This window comes from Neodiprion pinetum, chromosome 3, assembly GCF_021155775.2.
Source record: "Neodiprion pinetum isolate iyNeoPine1 chromosome 3, iyNeoPine1.2, whole genome shotgun sequence".
Lineage (NCBI taxonomy): Eukaryota > Metazoa > Arthropoda > Insecta > Hymenoptera > Diprionidae > Neodiprion > Neodiprion pinetum.
In genome coordinates, this window is record NC_060234.1 from 1,136,454 (window position 1) to 1,151,429 (window position 14,976).

Consider the following 14,976-nt stretch of genomic DNA (forward strand, 5'->3'; position numbering starts at 1 on the left):
TACACCTTACGGACTTGTATCACGTATATTAGTTTATTTTTTTCATATCGTGGTCCAATTAATCGTTGTTCATAAGAATCAGTAATGAAAACGATACGGGGACATTTTTGGTGATGCGATAATCCTCTTTCGATAACAAAAACTGTTATCCACATTTCTCCGAGACGATTAATCTTTCGGATAAAAGACTAGAACAGCCAACTGCGAAATCGTTGGGCGCAGTTTGCTGTTGATCGGTGAACGATTAATTGGACCACGATACGAAAAAAAAGGTGTAGACGTGAAAATAAATAAATAAAAAAAAAAAAAAAAAAAACATTACATTAATCGATAACGACCTCAAAATATTTTTCTACCTCCTCCGGGTTTTACGACAATTTTTTTTTTTTTTCACACTGTTTGTCACAAATTTTTCGAGTGGTACCTTAAAAAAAAAAGAAAAAGAAAAGTAAACAAGTCAACTTGACTCACCGCCATGCAGGCACTTGTGAAGAATAACGCGACGCATCGATGCGTTGCCCCAAATTTTCGAAACCCTAAATCTCGGACGCCGATCTAAAGAGCAATACCGTGTCTCTTGTATACGAAACTACGTTTCGTGATTCCGCATTTCGATATGTTTAGGAGCTAATTGTAAGAGAGCTTCTATATATATATATATATATATATATATATATATATATATGTAATAATATATATATTAATATATATATAAAAGAGTTGGTTTTATCAGATAAACCCATCGTCAGATATTGCCTCAATTATAATTGTGATACACGCGCGATAATGTCGCGTATTATCGTTGCAGGTTACACTTACACTTGTAACAAATTCATAGACTGAAGCTTCTCAGCCTCGGCTTCGAACAAGACGCAAACGATATGCCGCGATTCTTGTTTGTTTTTTTTTCGTCAAAATTGCATACGGGGTAAATTTATTCGTCATCGATTAAAAATTTTCTCATTTGCTGAAATTTTTTCACTACTTTAAAGGAAAACATGAATTTCACACAATGTCACTTCACTTTTTGCACAAGATTATTGATGTAAAATGAGGTACGTAAGTATTATCGACCAAACCGTAAAACGCGATTGTTGTATACTTATACCCACCTTTAAGCTTTGGTTCAACTGGTGTAAGAGTGTACAAGTAATACACGTATAAAATGACGGATAAACATTTGTGCCCCAGATTATACGTGTCAACGATTCGCCCGATTCGTATCGCTTTCCCTTTTCATTTCACACCGATGCAAAAGTAATCTAATTTTTTTCAACAATACAAATCGGATCTTTCGATATACGTTTAATGAGTGAGTCGATCGGAGTCCTGATTTAAATATATCCCTTTATTATTATCGTTATAATTATTAATCTTAGTACTTATTATCGTTGTTGTTGATTAATCGATGAGCAGATTTTTCGCGCTAAAATTATTATGAAATAAACTTCTATGCATAGACTTGTTTTGATTATTACTCTCAATCAAGCTCGCGTATTAATTATCATTAATTATTATCTACATATTATGATCGCCGGTTGTTGTTATTAATATAGATTAAAAATTATATATTCCACATGTACTTCTGCATAATTGTACACATTATGTATAATATATTCTCACAGTATAAACTAACGTACGATAATAGCAAATATAGTAAAGACACGCGTATATACATATATACGTGTGTGTACGCATGTATGTGTGTATGTATTTTCCTGTAACAATTATAGTCTATTGTCAAGTTATCTACAGCGTCGTACGTACATACACCTAAACACACACATACACATGCATCATAATTTGTTTGGAATAGCGTCTTAAATTTGGTATACTTATGATATTCGCTTGGGTATTTATTTACTATTTTAAAATCCTTTCATTTGTTATCGCCGTCGTCATTTCACCTCTGATTTTACACTCGCGCCGTTATTTTTTAATTTTTTTTATTTTTTTATTTTGATTATTATCGTTATTATCATGTAGATGATCCTTTTCAATTTCAATTTTATTCAACTTTTTCACTTCAACAAGAACATTATTATTATACGACAGCGATTTATTTGTTTATTTGTTTATTCGTTGTTATTATTAATATTACTATTATTGTTGTTGTTGGTATTATTATTATTATTATTATTATTATTATTATTATTATTATTATTATTATTATTATTATTATCGTCATCATCATCATCATCATCATTATTATCATTATTGGCAATAAAAATTGTCTTTGGTTAAAATTGTGGAACAGCAAATTTCGCATTATATAACCAGTATTACTATTGATATTATCATGATTTTTACTATCGTGATTGGATTGTCGTTGTCGATAACATTATTGATTCTAAAATTAAATTATTTATTGTGGCAAGTTCATCAGCGGAGGATACTTAATTGCGATATAAGGTAATAGGTATTTATAATTGTGTAAGTATAAATTGTACCTACATAATAGCAATATGTGCATCCGAATTTACCTAACGATAATAATCAGTATTATTTTTTTATTGACTTATGATAAAGGATGAAATTACCACAATTTCGCGAATAGCCCTGTTTTCAGCGTAATAACGGTGATAACAATTACAAATAATGAAATAGAGTTGATAAGAAATCGCAAGGCGTTTTCGAAAAAGAATTTGAAACCTGTCTTCGTGCTGCCGCGAAGAGTAAAAAACTAAAAAGCTTGGATTTCGCGCTGCTGCGTGACGAGAATATTATACAAATTTTCAACGTATAAAAAGAAAATAAAACAATTTGATTAACACGTAGAATTCCGATGACTAATTGATTCGTTTAAGTCCATGAATATTTCTTCAATTGCCACCCTTTCTTTTCTCACTCCTCAATATTGTCACCGTTCTTACCGTCACTAATTTTATATTGTGTGGTATATGTATAGTTGAAAACAAATTTATACTTATCTATCTATCTATCTATCTATCTACATATTAAATAACGTAATTTGTAACAAATTATCACTGTCCATTGCAGCCCGCGTAGTTCATTGTCACGACATTGTCATTGAAACGTTATGTTGCGCTGCACGTTGCGCGGATTCAATTTCCATCTCGGAATGTTTACCCTCCTTCCGTTTATTAACCTTGCCTCTTCGTATTCTTCAAAATATCAAAACTTTCAAAATTTTTCCCTCACCTGATATTATTTCTATTTATTTTTCTGTTACTTTCTTTTCGCCATTAAGGTCCGAGAGACGCGATTATCGTTGGGAAAAAATTAAAAAAAAAAAAAAAAAAAATAAAACAAAACCGCAAGGTAGATAATAAATTTTACACGAAATTACGAATATCCGACAAACTTTTTCCTCTCCTCGTTTATGAATATCGCAGTTACACCCAAACTTCTCAAAACCGTCACTGGCTCGTCAATATAATATCCTTTGGCGATTCTAACAATCAAGTCAACACGAACGCAAAAACTCAGACTTACAATTATGATTCGAGCACATACACATCGTACCGCACGAAACTAGTACATATTACTTCAAGCTTTCAGCGACGACCAAACATCCGGTCCGATCGATGCGTCGTATTTCACACGCGCGAGAGTGTGTTCGTTATATTATTCTACCTACTTATATCATATTTATATCCACATACATATATATATATATACATACACAAACGTATATATTTGATCGCGACGATCATCGTAAAATGGATATTAAAAATTATCGATAACGTTATACAGCCATTTACGGTAATAACGGCAATAACAATAATAATAGTAACACAGCAAACAGGCAAAAATATACAACGCGATGTAAGATTTAGAGGAAAAAAGAGCCGAAAACTTTTTCCACCCTCATTACTTTGTTTCAGATAATAATTTTCATCGAGTTTAAATATCCCGTTATTGAAATTATCATCATCATCATCATTATTATCATTATTATCATTATCGTATCACGATTGTTGTTGTTGTTACCGTATCGTCGTAGAATATCGTAGTCCCAACAATCGCTGGTAGATAGCACCTGCTGACAATCACGTCTGAGATCCATCCAAGTCTGCTTAACACAGCATCTGGTAGAAGAATTTAAATCCCCGGTAAAGTCGAATTTATCTCTCATCACCTGGAGCGGTCCAATTCGCATTTCGTTGAATCTCATCTTCGATTTCGGGGCTTTTTCTTTTCTCTTTCTTCTCGTCTCGTTCGGCGAATGTGATACGTACATAGACATATATTTATGCAAGATAAAGAATATCGAGAGGGAAATAAATATACGGTACATTTGTACATCTGTGAAACTCGGTGAAATTGAGAAGAAAAAAAAATGGATGGGAAGATAGATGCTGTGTGGAGAATTTTGTCAAAAGACGAGAAATGAATAAAGGAATAAAATCGAAAAAAAAAAAAAAGAAAAAAAAACACAAATTTTAGTGTCCTTTGATAATTTCCCACATCCTTTGTACAACGTATTTCAGCTTGGGCGTCGCGTAGCGTGTCCCAGCGCAGTCAATCCTCGCCTCGTCGATGTATCGTAAATCATTTTCCTTCGATCCTTGCCGTGTTTTTTTCTCTTTTTAGCCTCTCATTGTCCGTTCACCCTTCGTCAATTTCCTTAAAAAAAGATAATTTTACAGACAAACGACGCAGGATGATCGGATACGTCGGGCACGTCGTAAACCAAGTTTCCAATAATCCGAGTTACGAATCACCTCTCGACCGTCGGCTGGATTATGACGATATTGACACGACGGTCGGTCGATCGAGATGACCGTTGTCGATGATTATCTTGGGATTTCCGGATCCGGGGGACACGCTGCCACCCCCCACGGTCACGATGTGGGGCGAGGATAGCTGGTGGTGGTCCGGCGAATGCCCGGCCGAAACGAGGACCGGGGAACGCGTCGCGCAAGGAGACGAAGGACACTCGACCTTCGGGGAGTGCGTCTCCATCATTTGCTGCTGCTGCTGCTGCTGTTGCTGTTGCTGCTGTTCCTGGTGCTGGTGCTGGGAGGCGATCATGTCGTAGTAGAGGGTGTTCGTGACGTTGCCAGGGTGGTAGGAGGTTATTCTACCCGATGATTGGGAACCCCCGTACAAGGTGGCCGTGTAAGGCAGCTGAGCTACCCCGGAATGCGCCATTCTTAAGTCACCGTACGAGCCGTCTGAAATTTGAAGAAATTTCTTATGACCAACAATTTGTCGAGGAACGATGCAAAATCTGTACACAGGAAACGTTATATCGAACCTTCGAGTCACGCGTTAAACAGGTTTGTAAAAATATATTATTTTCTTGGTTTTTTTTTCAGCTGCATGGGATGTTTTTGTGAATATTATGTTTTCGAGTGTGCCGAATCCGAAAGTTACTTTCATTTTCCTCCATCGCGTACGGTATGTTGTTGCAAAATCCACGATGTTTGCATAAAAAAAAGGCTCAACAATAACGAAAAAAACTACCATTTTATCGCAATGAATTTGACAATATTTCTCACAAAATTAAACAAACAATTTCTTTACGAAATGTACTCAACATTCCGGGTTCATTCCTTTTGCCTGTGAGAGCTTTTCTTTTTCTCTTTGATACACCTCCAAACACGCTTCCGGCTTTCCATTTTCTGCTTTCCTGTTTGTATTTATTCTCGAGTCTCATTCACTCACATATCAAATGGAAGCCAAAAATCACTTTTCATAAAACTTTAATAATCAAGAATAAGATACCAGATTTTGAGTTAAACGGGAGTTTCGCTCCGAATGAAACTGTAAACGCGAGTTGAAAAAAAAACCTGAGATGCTGGGACAATCGTGAATTCTCAAAATCTGATTCCGGATTCGCGATCAACGAGTCAAAAACCACGAAATGCCATCTCGTTACAAAAGTTGACTCGTTACAATAACGCGTGACTCAATTGGTTGACAAATTTTCGTACAAGATCCGGTCTCGAAAGCATCGACAAATAAACAATTGACCGTGTAAAATTCGTTGGAAAAAATTCAAATTACCCGGTTCAAGCTTGATGCGTGCAGCTTCGTTGTTGTTGTTGTTGTTGTTGTTGTTGTTGTTGTTATTGTTGGCGGCAGCGGCGGCGGCGGCGGCGGCGGCGGTACCGGAGACCAAGGAGGTGTCGGATTGCTTGTTCCCGCCCTTGGGTTTTCGCTTTCGCGTCTGGATACTGTCCTTCTTCATGGTTTGGGGTCTATTTACGCTGTGCAACTTGTAGTAAAGACCGCACGCGTTGCAAACTGGTTCGCCCACCGCGTTTCGACGCCACAACGACGTTGTGCTCGTGCTACAATTGCTGCACGACAATCCCACGCGTCTCGAGGCATGCTGCGGATGTGTTTTTAAAAAATTTATAAGCCAAACTGTACAAAAATCACAACCTTACGTCGAATGTAATATTCCAATCTATACGCACCCTCGATTTTTCCCTCACCGAAATACCGGAAGAAAAAGAATTTCTTTCACGTACGTCGCGCTGTTTCGGTTCAATTTTTGTCATTTTCAAATAGATTTTAACAAATTTCCGGTCCTTGTGCTTCGTTTTTACTTTTTTTTTTCTTTCTTATTTTGTTCCACGGGCGTTCACCGGTATTTCGGTAAAATCGAGGCTTTTTTCAATTATACTATCATTATTATTATTATACACCGTGAAAGAGGCGATCAGATGGAGAAAATGGTTTATGCACAGAAAACGAAAATATCAAAGTTTCGCTGGATGAATGGATTATTTTTTTTTTTTTTTTTTCAAACGAACACAGAGACGTAAAATTTGTGGAAGTTCCAAAAGTTTGTGGAAGAAAACAAAGCGGAATTGAAGGGGCGGGGGGGGGGACAAAACGTGAACAAACAACGTAGAGAGGGAAAAAATTTTGATTGTCGGTCGCGGGATTAAACAATATAATAATAATAGTGATAATGATAATAATGATAGTAATAGTAATAATAACAACAACAATAACAATAACAACAACGATAATAATAATAATATAGTATTCAGTTTATAAACTGATTGAGGAAAATTGCCATCCGTCACGAAGTCACATAGCCCGCCTGTAAAATGTATAATTTAATATTATACATACACATACACACATATTATTCATCTACGGCGATATGTAGATATTCATATGAAATATAAATTAAAACGACATAAAACAGTAGGACACCATTAACAATAATGTAACATCAATAACAACAAGAACAACCACAATAACAACAACGACGACAACAACAACAACAACAACAACAACAACAACAACAGAAACAACAATTACAGAATTAACAAGGACAATAATGTCGGCATTGATCGATAATTGAGTAACCAAGTAATCGAGTAATCAATTAATCAACGGTGCAGTGATTTCGTGACGGTGAGGCGGTTACCATGGGTATAGTGGCACCTCAAGCTACCATTAAATATACGCACACATATACGTATCTACGTACATGCGTATACGTTAATATGTATATATATATATATATATATATATATACATATACATACATACATATGCATAGAAAACATAACATCAGACAGCGAAAAAATACTACTTGCGATATTTAACATGTATAATGTTTTTGTTTTTTTCTTTTCGAACAAAAAAAAAAAAAAAGAAGGAAAGAGAAGAAAGAAGAATGTACAGGTAATCGGACTAATTTAAGAAAAAGGAAATTTCTTCACACAGAGAAATCGGTTTCGTTCACACGTTCGCGTAATATATAATATTTAATATAACATTACAATGGTGAGAAATAATTGAACGGTATTTTATTTTTTTTTTTTCGTTTTGATATTTCTCTCTCTTGTTTCCATTTACACGAAGTGTGAACGCAGCCTAGGTTTGGGACCGTAAGACGTGGATAAGAACTTTTCCCGTTCACCGTCAAGTTTTTTCCGGCACTCGATTTTCATCTTTGGACCGATTGAGAACGGGACAGGTCTTTGCGAGAAGAGATGACCGATGACGATGACGAGGACGGATGGAAACGTGGGAGGATGAAAACGATCTGTATATCTTTTCTATGCATTAATGAGAGAAAGAGGAAGTGGAAGATGAAGGACGGGGAGATGGAGATGGAGGTATATAGAGAGGTAGAGAGTGAGAGCGAGTGAGAAGAGTGCGAGAGAACGTTGATTGGGGGAGTGACACCTACCAAACGACGGCTTGATTTCTCCTCGTGGATGCGAGGGGTGCTACTATACCCACAGAAGTTTTTGTAGAAAACGCCCTGGTCCGCCACTGAAACAGACAGGAGTCGAGATGTTAGGGTTGTCTGTGGGGCTCGTCTCGTGGTTTCGGAAATTCGTCAGTTTTAACAATCGGCTACTATCGCAACAACACCCTGCGCCACCGATTACTCCCTTTCGCTTTTTACCTACCAAACAACAATTATCGTCGACAATGTCCCCGCTCGCATCGCGTCGGTCGGGCTGCAGGTTATAATAATAACAACAACAACAACAGTACAAGGGGGCTGGGAAGGAGAAGGGGGTGGTGGTGGCGGTGGTGGGGACGGCAAAAGAAGAAGAAGAAGAAGAAGAAGAAGAAGAAGACCGATCACGGGAAATTTACAAATGGAAGCAACACCACGGGCAGATTTCCACAAGGAACTTGATTTTCCTTCCTCGTTGAAGGTGAAAGCAAAAAAAAAAAATAAAATAAAAAAAAATAAAAATAATATGACGTACTAATTATTTATTTTTTTATCTTTACGTCGCGGGGGATCTTTTTTCGACGTGTGTTTTTGTTTTTTCTAGTCCCGCAGTCTTACCAGGCGGCGTGGCTGCTTCACCAGGGGACGATTCATCCCGTTCATCTTGTGGTAAAGGCCGCAAGCGTTGCAGAGGTAATGTCCGGTCCCGTCTCTCCGCCAAAGCGGTGTCGATATTGCACCGCAGTTGACGCATTCTCTACCCTCCGAGAAGTACTCAGCGTCGATGTTTTGCACTGAAGTTTTCCGTTTAGGGTGTTGGCCAAATGCTTTCATTTTTTTTTTCTTTTTTTTTTTTTACTTATTTATTTATTTTTTTCTTTTCTGGTTTGTTCGTTTGACGGCACATTTCGACTCACAACTAATCATTAAGTGAGTCACTTCAGATGAGGTATATAATCCCGCAAACAGGCAATCAATCAATCACGCATCTACCAAATCTGACAACTGTGCGCAGTTTTTGACTTATCGATAACGTCTGTTCAAAATTCAAAATTCACGCGTCGCTTAAGGGTGGAGGGAGGATACTCGTACGCGCCATACCGCCATTCTGTCATTAATTTCAATGAGAAAAAAAACTCGAAAATGTTCTTGAAACTATTAACAATAAAGTCCTCAAACACAAATTGCTCCAAGAATTTTCATTTACTTTAAAAAAAAAAAATCCTAAAAATAGATATGATTTTGGATCGTCCAAGCTGTAACCCCCCTCCTTTAATGAAAGGTTAAATTAATATCGAGTCGTTACTTTGCAGCGAGTATTCGAACGGAGTTCTCATCACAGCGGGACAAAAATTGGGAATTCAAAGCTCGAAGCAAGACGTTATCGAGGATCTTGTATCGTATTGTACAGTACGACACAAGGCAGAGCGGGTAAAGCCGTTTATCTGGACTGACCTGTTTCGTTTTGTCCTTTCGTTTTGTTAATTTTTCCCCTCCGTTTCACGTCGTCTCTTCGCTTCGTGTATCGTAATCAGTGGTATATTCACTTGGTTCACAAACTAATTTCACACACGTTCGTCCCGCTGTGACCCAGAACTCGAAATGTCGAAATATTCACCTACCTAATGATCATTTGATACAGGCAATTTAAAGGCGTAGCCTCGGGGCGCGGTATTAAAATCCTCAATCAAGTTTTCCGAATTCAGATCGTGGCCTCTCTAATAACGTATCATTGTAACGACTGCAGTCCGGGAATTGAATTATTGATGTCGCGGTCGAACCTAACCGGGTTACTTACCCACGACCAGCATTTGAAAAACCCCAAAATCGAACACCTCGTTTCTAATATTGTTGCACCGCAGTACCGATTCACACGAGGCTGAAGCCAGCAGCCAAAAGTTCTAATTCTCGCTCGGATTTTGTAAAGGAACTTGAGGTCCCGATACTTTTATAGAATTACGAGGATAAACGTCGACTGCATTTTTCTAATTCCAAAAGGTTCGAAAGGTTTGGCTGCTAATTTTGCAATTCGCCAAAAGTCCGTATGACGATTTACGCAACTGATCTTTCGATCTTTGGATTACCGAACCGTCGCGAATGACGTTTTAGAAAATTAAGAAAATCAAAAATATTAAAAAATGCAAATCATCGGCTCGGCGTCGATTCACGGCGCAGGTGTACCATAAGAACGATGCATGAGGGCGCCGTGAAAATGTATTTGACAAACCGGTTTAAATGCGCGTTCGTACGTGGGGTGAATAATACGCTCGAAGAACTACGGGGGAGAAGAGCCGCAGGAAATGCAGGAAAGGATGGCGGCCAACGCAACGCGGGCCTCTTATCGGAGCTTCCGGAGCTGCGGCGATAGCGCCTGTGATTATAAATATCTTATGCACGCGGTCTGCGCTTCACATACAAATTCGTTCGAACGACATGGCGGTCATGGGGGCTCGACATTCAGCGTCAAGAGACGCCTTTCCACTTTACCGGCTTAGGAGGTGTGTTGAAAAAATTTAAATTTTGCAATATCGCGTATTGCGTTGGTCTTGCGTTGGTAAACTTGTCTGAAAAGTATTTGTATCGCGTTAGTAACGTTGGATATTTAGTCTATTGTCAGCTGTCAAAAAAAGTTACTCGCGTTTTGGTAGGATCGACGATTTTGGAAATGAATCAGAGAATTTTTACTAAATATTGTTATAAGCGTTTCATCGCTTGTTTGTGATTTTTATGGCAAAAACAACACTGTACGCATAGGGACAGTAAATAACGGTTTACTCGGTATTTGTGAAACGATTATAACAACTAATGGCGCAACAATTAACTTGAACTTTTCTTAAACCAGGAGGAGGCATTTATTTGCTACAAATGTTTGTTTCTTCGGAACCGGACGACTCGGAACAAGCCGTAAGAAGGAAATAAAGCTCTTGAACGGTCGAATCAAAGCCCGCTTTAAACCTTCTTCGAGTTTGTCTCAAGTTCGTTAAATGTAAGCCGATATTGGTGGCTGGGACAAGGATGAGTTGAGGAGTTCACAGACTATCTAAGACGACATTAGCGAGCGCCAGTGACAAGCGAGATGCTCTGGTGGATGTCGCAGGAGGGTGAAGGGAGTTTGGAATCGGATCCGGGTATATTTGCACTCTAAACGATGCTGATACTCAAGAAGAAGAAGAAGAAGAAGAAGAAGAAGAAGAAGACGAGGAGGGGGAGGATGAGGAGGATGAGGACCTCGACCCTCCACCGGGTCGTCGGGCAGTTCGCCTCAGGTTTCCGGAGCTCGACTCCATCGTGGGACGCCAATCGCGGCTCCTCGACGAGCTACCGTCTTCTCCTTGCGTCAACCGCCACGTGAATTTCACCGCGCAATTAGACCGCGGTCTTGGTTGAGGAATTCGCTTGGTGGCACGGTAGCAGCGAGACACTGGAACACTCCTCGTCGTCTTCCCATCATCGCATGAGAGTGCGAAGATGATCGGTTTGAGGACGAGGAGCCTGATCTTCGTTCGCACTTTCCTCGTGGAAGTTTAATGTTTCCATGGGATTTTTAAAGCGGGATTTAACCCTTTCGGTCACGCGATTCAATTCAATTTCCAAGCCTTTTTATTATACGCTTATTATCAAGTTTCTCCCCTAGCGAATTACATTCACGAGAATAATGTATTGTTTTGCGTATATCTATTTATACCAATGATAAACAATTCTGGACTGACAAAAAATCCTAATCATTCCAAAGTTTCAAAGTATTTTTTTCTCCCGAAAATGCAAAAAAAAAAAAAGAAGAAGGGATCCACTACAGTGGCTTCTGTGGCTTAAAAGGGTTAATCGAGACTCGCAGCTCATTGTGCGATGTTGCTGCTGCTTCTCAAAAAGGCCCGGCAAAGTCTCGACTTTATTCATAGCAGCACTTGTGTTTCGAGTCAATTAAAATTAAGAAGAAGAAGAAGAAGAAGAGAGGAGCGAGTTGTACGAAAAAAAAAGAACGAGTATGTTTAAAAAATCCACTCGAGCATACGTATATATATACATAATTATATATATATATATATACATACATAAAGCACCGGTGCTTCGCCCTCATGGGAAAACTCTGGCGCGGGTCTGTTTTGTTACATTACCCTCTCGGAAAATACACACGTAGGTGTTTGATGTGCGCGAAGTATCAAGTATTATACGTACATAAAGCTTGCGCTCGAGTCCCCGTAAAAGCGAGGACTCGACATTTTTTTTTTTTTTTTTTCTTTATGATTTGAAAATATATAAAAATGAATCTCCATAACCATCGTTTTTTATCGCGACGCAGGTCTCCCTACGTAATTCGATTTTTCATCAAACTCGTCAACTTCCATCGTTCGATACCTAACGCACATGACACGGTATCGTCGTAGAATCGTCGTCGACTTGTTATACGATTATTATCGTACAAAGTAGAGATAAGAATTTCCCATGGTGGTGGTGCGCCCGACGTCGATACAATTTTTCACTCCTTCTCCTCCGCTCCGCGTATGCATATACGCTGTATGCATAAGTATGAATATACACATGTATGCATACATACATATGCGTTCGCTTTTGCGTTTCACGTGTTACATGCGGCGAACGTAGGAGTTGCACAAGCGCATCGTTGGCGCATTGGACCGTAAAATACGGTCCATCGGGGCTTCGATGCCGCTGCTGGCGAGCCGTTACACGTGACCGTTTAATGATCTCTTATCGTCCAAATATATCCGTCGGGGTCGACGAGTGTCAAGCGTTTCAAGGGAGGGTTAACAACGGGGAAAAGGGGGATCCAGGCCTTCGGCTCGATAGTTAAATATCAGGTCAAATCGGATAAGATCTCTCCGCCTCTCCGAGTTCGTTGTCGACACGCCTTTTTCGAACGTTACAAAAGCCTCGACGAACGACTTTGCTCGATAATTCATTCGATTTTTAATGCGCGGTGAAATCTGTCGTACGCGCGTGCGTTTGAATTTGAAAAATTATTTCTCTCTTCGTTTACCGTCCAATTAAGTCGCGCATACGATCACCTTTATTGTTATATTCTGTGTAATATTTATCCAATTTTATATTCACAAAATTAAACTCACTCAGCTCAAAGTACGATCTTTCGTATAATATTATCGCAACTGTTGGATTGTTTTTTTATTCGTTTCTTTTTCTGTTTTCAAGTATGTCACGTAGCCGCGTAAACGCGGACGATTTATTTACATTCAAAAGTTAAATTTAATTAAAAAAAAGTAAACACGAAAACAAAAAGCGATTATGGAAACATGCCTCGTATGACCGAAAAACGTAATTAATTAAAGCGAACGAGAGATAAGGAAAAAAGTTGAATCAAAATTTTGCAGAAATTTTCATACCACGGTACAACGATTTGCTTCTTCTTCTTTTATTGTTTTCGATTGAAGTTTACTCATCGAATCGCAAGAGATTCGATTGTACACCGATTTGATGATACGAGAATTATTTACAACAAGACAAGATACGTATACAGACAGATAGATTTGAAGTAACTAACCGCAATCTGAAACCATAACCTATTCACTGTTGGTAGAAAACGTGGTTACAAGTGTAACACACGTATATCGCGTATCGTATCGGCATAGTATGATTAGATATAACATTACATACATTTTTATTAGGCGATCTCGAAGGCGACGGTTTCGTAGCTAACCAAACCACAATTTAAAAATACAATAAAATTATTTTATCGCTGTATCTCTGTGCAATAAACTCGTACCGACTAGATACCGCTATCCGCAATCATTATAAATATACATGATCAATATGTAACGCATACATATATGTATACGAAACCAAACCACTCGCTATCGAAATTCCACGCTACTTATTCTGTCTGTGTGTGTGTGTGTGTGATTATTATATGTAACTTTGTATTCTGCAGTTAAGATATTCATTCCGATGCGATTGACTAGGTCGTGGCCATAATATGCAGTATTTTGCCGTTTCACCTACCGCCGTTAATTCATTTCTATTATTGTTTCCTCCACTTCTTTCGGCTAGCCAGTTTTCTCACGTTTCCTAATATTTTTTTTTTTTCATTCTATCATTTCTTCTTTGCCACAATTTGTAAGAATTTTTTTGATCACAGTTATATTCGAGTATTTATACAGCAAGCTATTAAACGACACTCAATGGTTTTTTCCTATTCTTCTTCTCACATTTTTCTTGTACGTGAAAAAAAATTCGAAAAAAAAAGCTTGAGCAATGCGACAACCCCAAGATTTTTTTTTTCCACTCTTGCTTTCTCCTCCTCCTCTCCATCTGTCATTTTTTCCCTCACGAAGAGAGACTGACTTACAGGCTCGCTTCAAGCTGTGAATTAACTCTGTATATCCAAGACGACAACTTAGTAATGCATTTCGACTCTTTTACCCCGACTTAAACTGTCCCTCGTGTTATTTATACGCATATATATATATATATATGTTGGGTCGAACCGTGAAATATTGTATCGACTTCTCCGAGTATAATTTACGAGCATGACAAATTTTTGGGCTTCTCGTTCTGTCGTTAGTTTATTGTACCTGGTTCAGGGGAAAAATCAGAAGTAAAATTTACAAGAAGAACAATGAAACGCGAGGGTCTTTAGCTGTAACGGTTTTCTGATATTGTTTTTATTTCTATTCAATCATGGATATTTTAAATTCCTCATTTTTTTTTTTTTTATCCTTGCCAAACGAGAATTATACCGATCAATGTAGATCGATTGACCCGATCGGACCTAAACTGAGGGTGTAAAATCATGAAACAGTGTAAACAAAACGTGAAAGGAGAAAGAGAGAGAGAGAGAATTGGAATAATGCGTAACATCGGCTAACACGAAT

The 14,976-nt window shown here is 38.3% G+C and overlaps 1 protein-coding gene across 1 annotated transcript in view; it reads right to left on the bottom strand.

Annotated features, from left to right (window-relative positions):
* Window positions 1-1,448: 1,448 nt before the first annotated feature.
* The window catches only part of LOC124213682 (uncharacterized), a 60,299-nt gene continuing 46,771 nt past the window's right edge, over window positions 1,449-14,976 (bottom strand). Inside the window, exons 6-8 of the mRNA XM_046615221.2 lie at window positions 8,750-8,925; window positions 5,977-6,304; window positions 1,449-5,141 (exon numbers count right to left, since the gene is read on the bottom strand). Coding sequence (XP_046471177.1) covers window positions 4,708-5,141; window positions 5,977-6,304; window positions 8,750-8,925 — 938 coding nt within the window. The 3' untranslated portion in view covers window positions 1,449-4,707. The remainder of the gene's footprint in view (window positions 5,142-5,976; window positions 6,305-8,749; window positions 8,926-14,976) is intronic.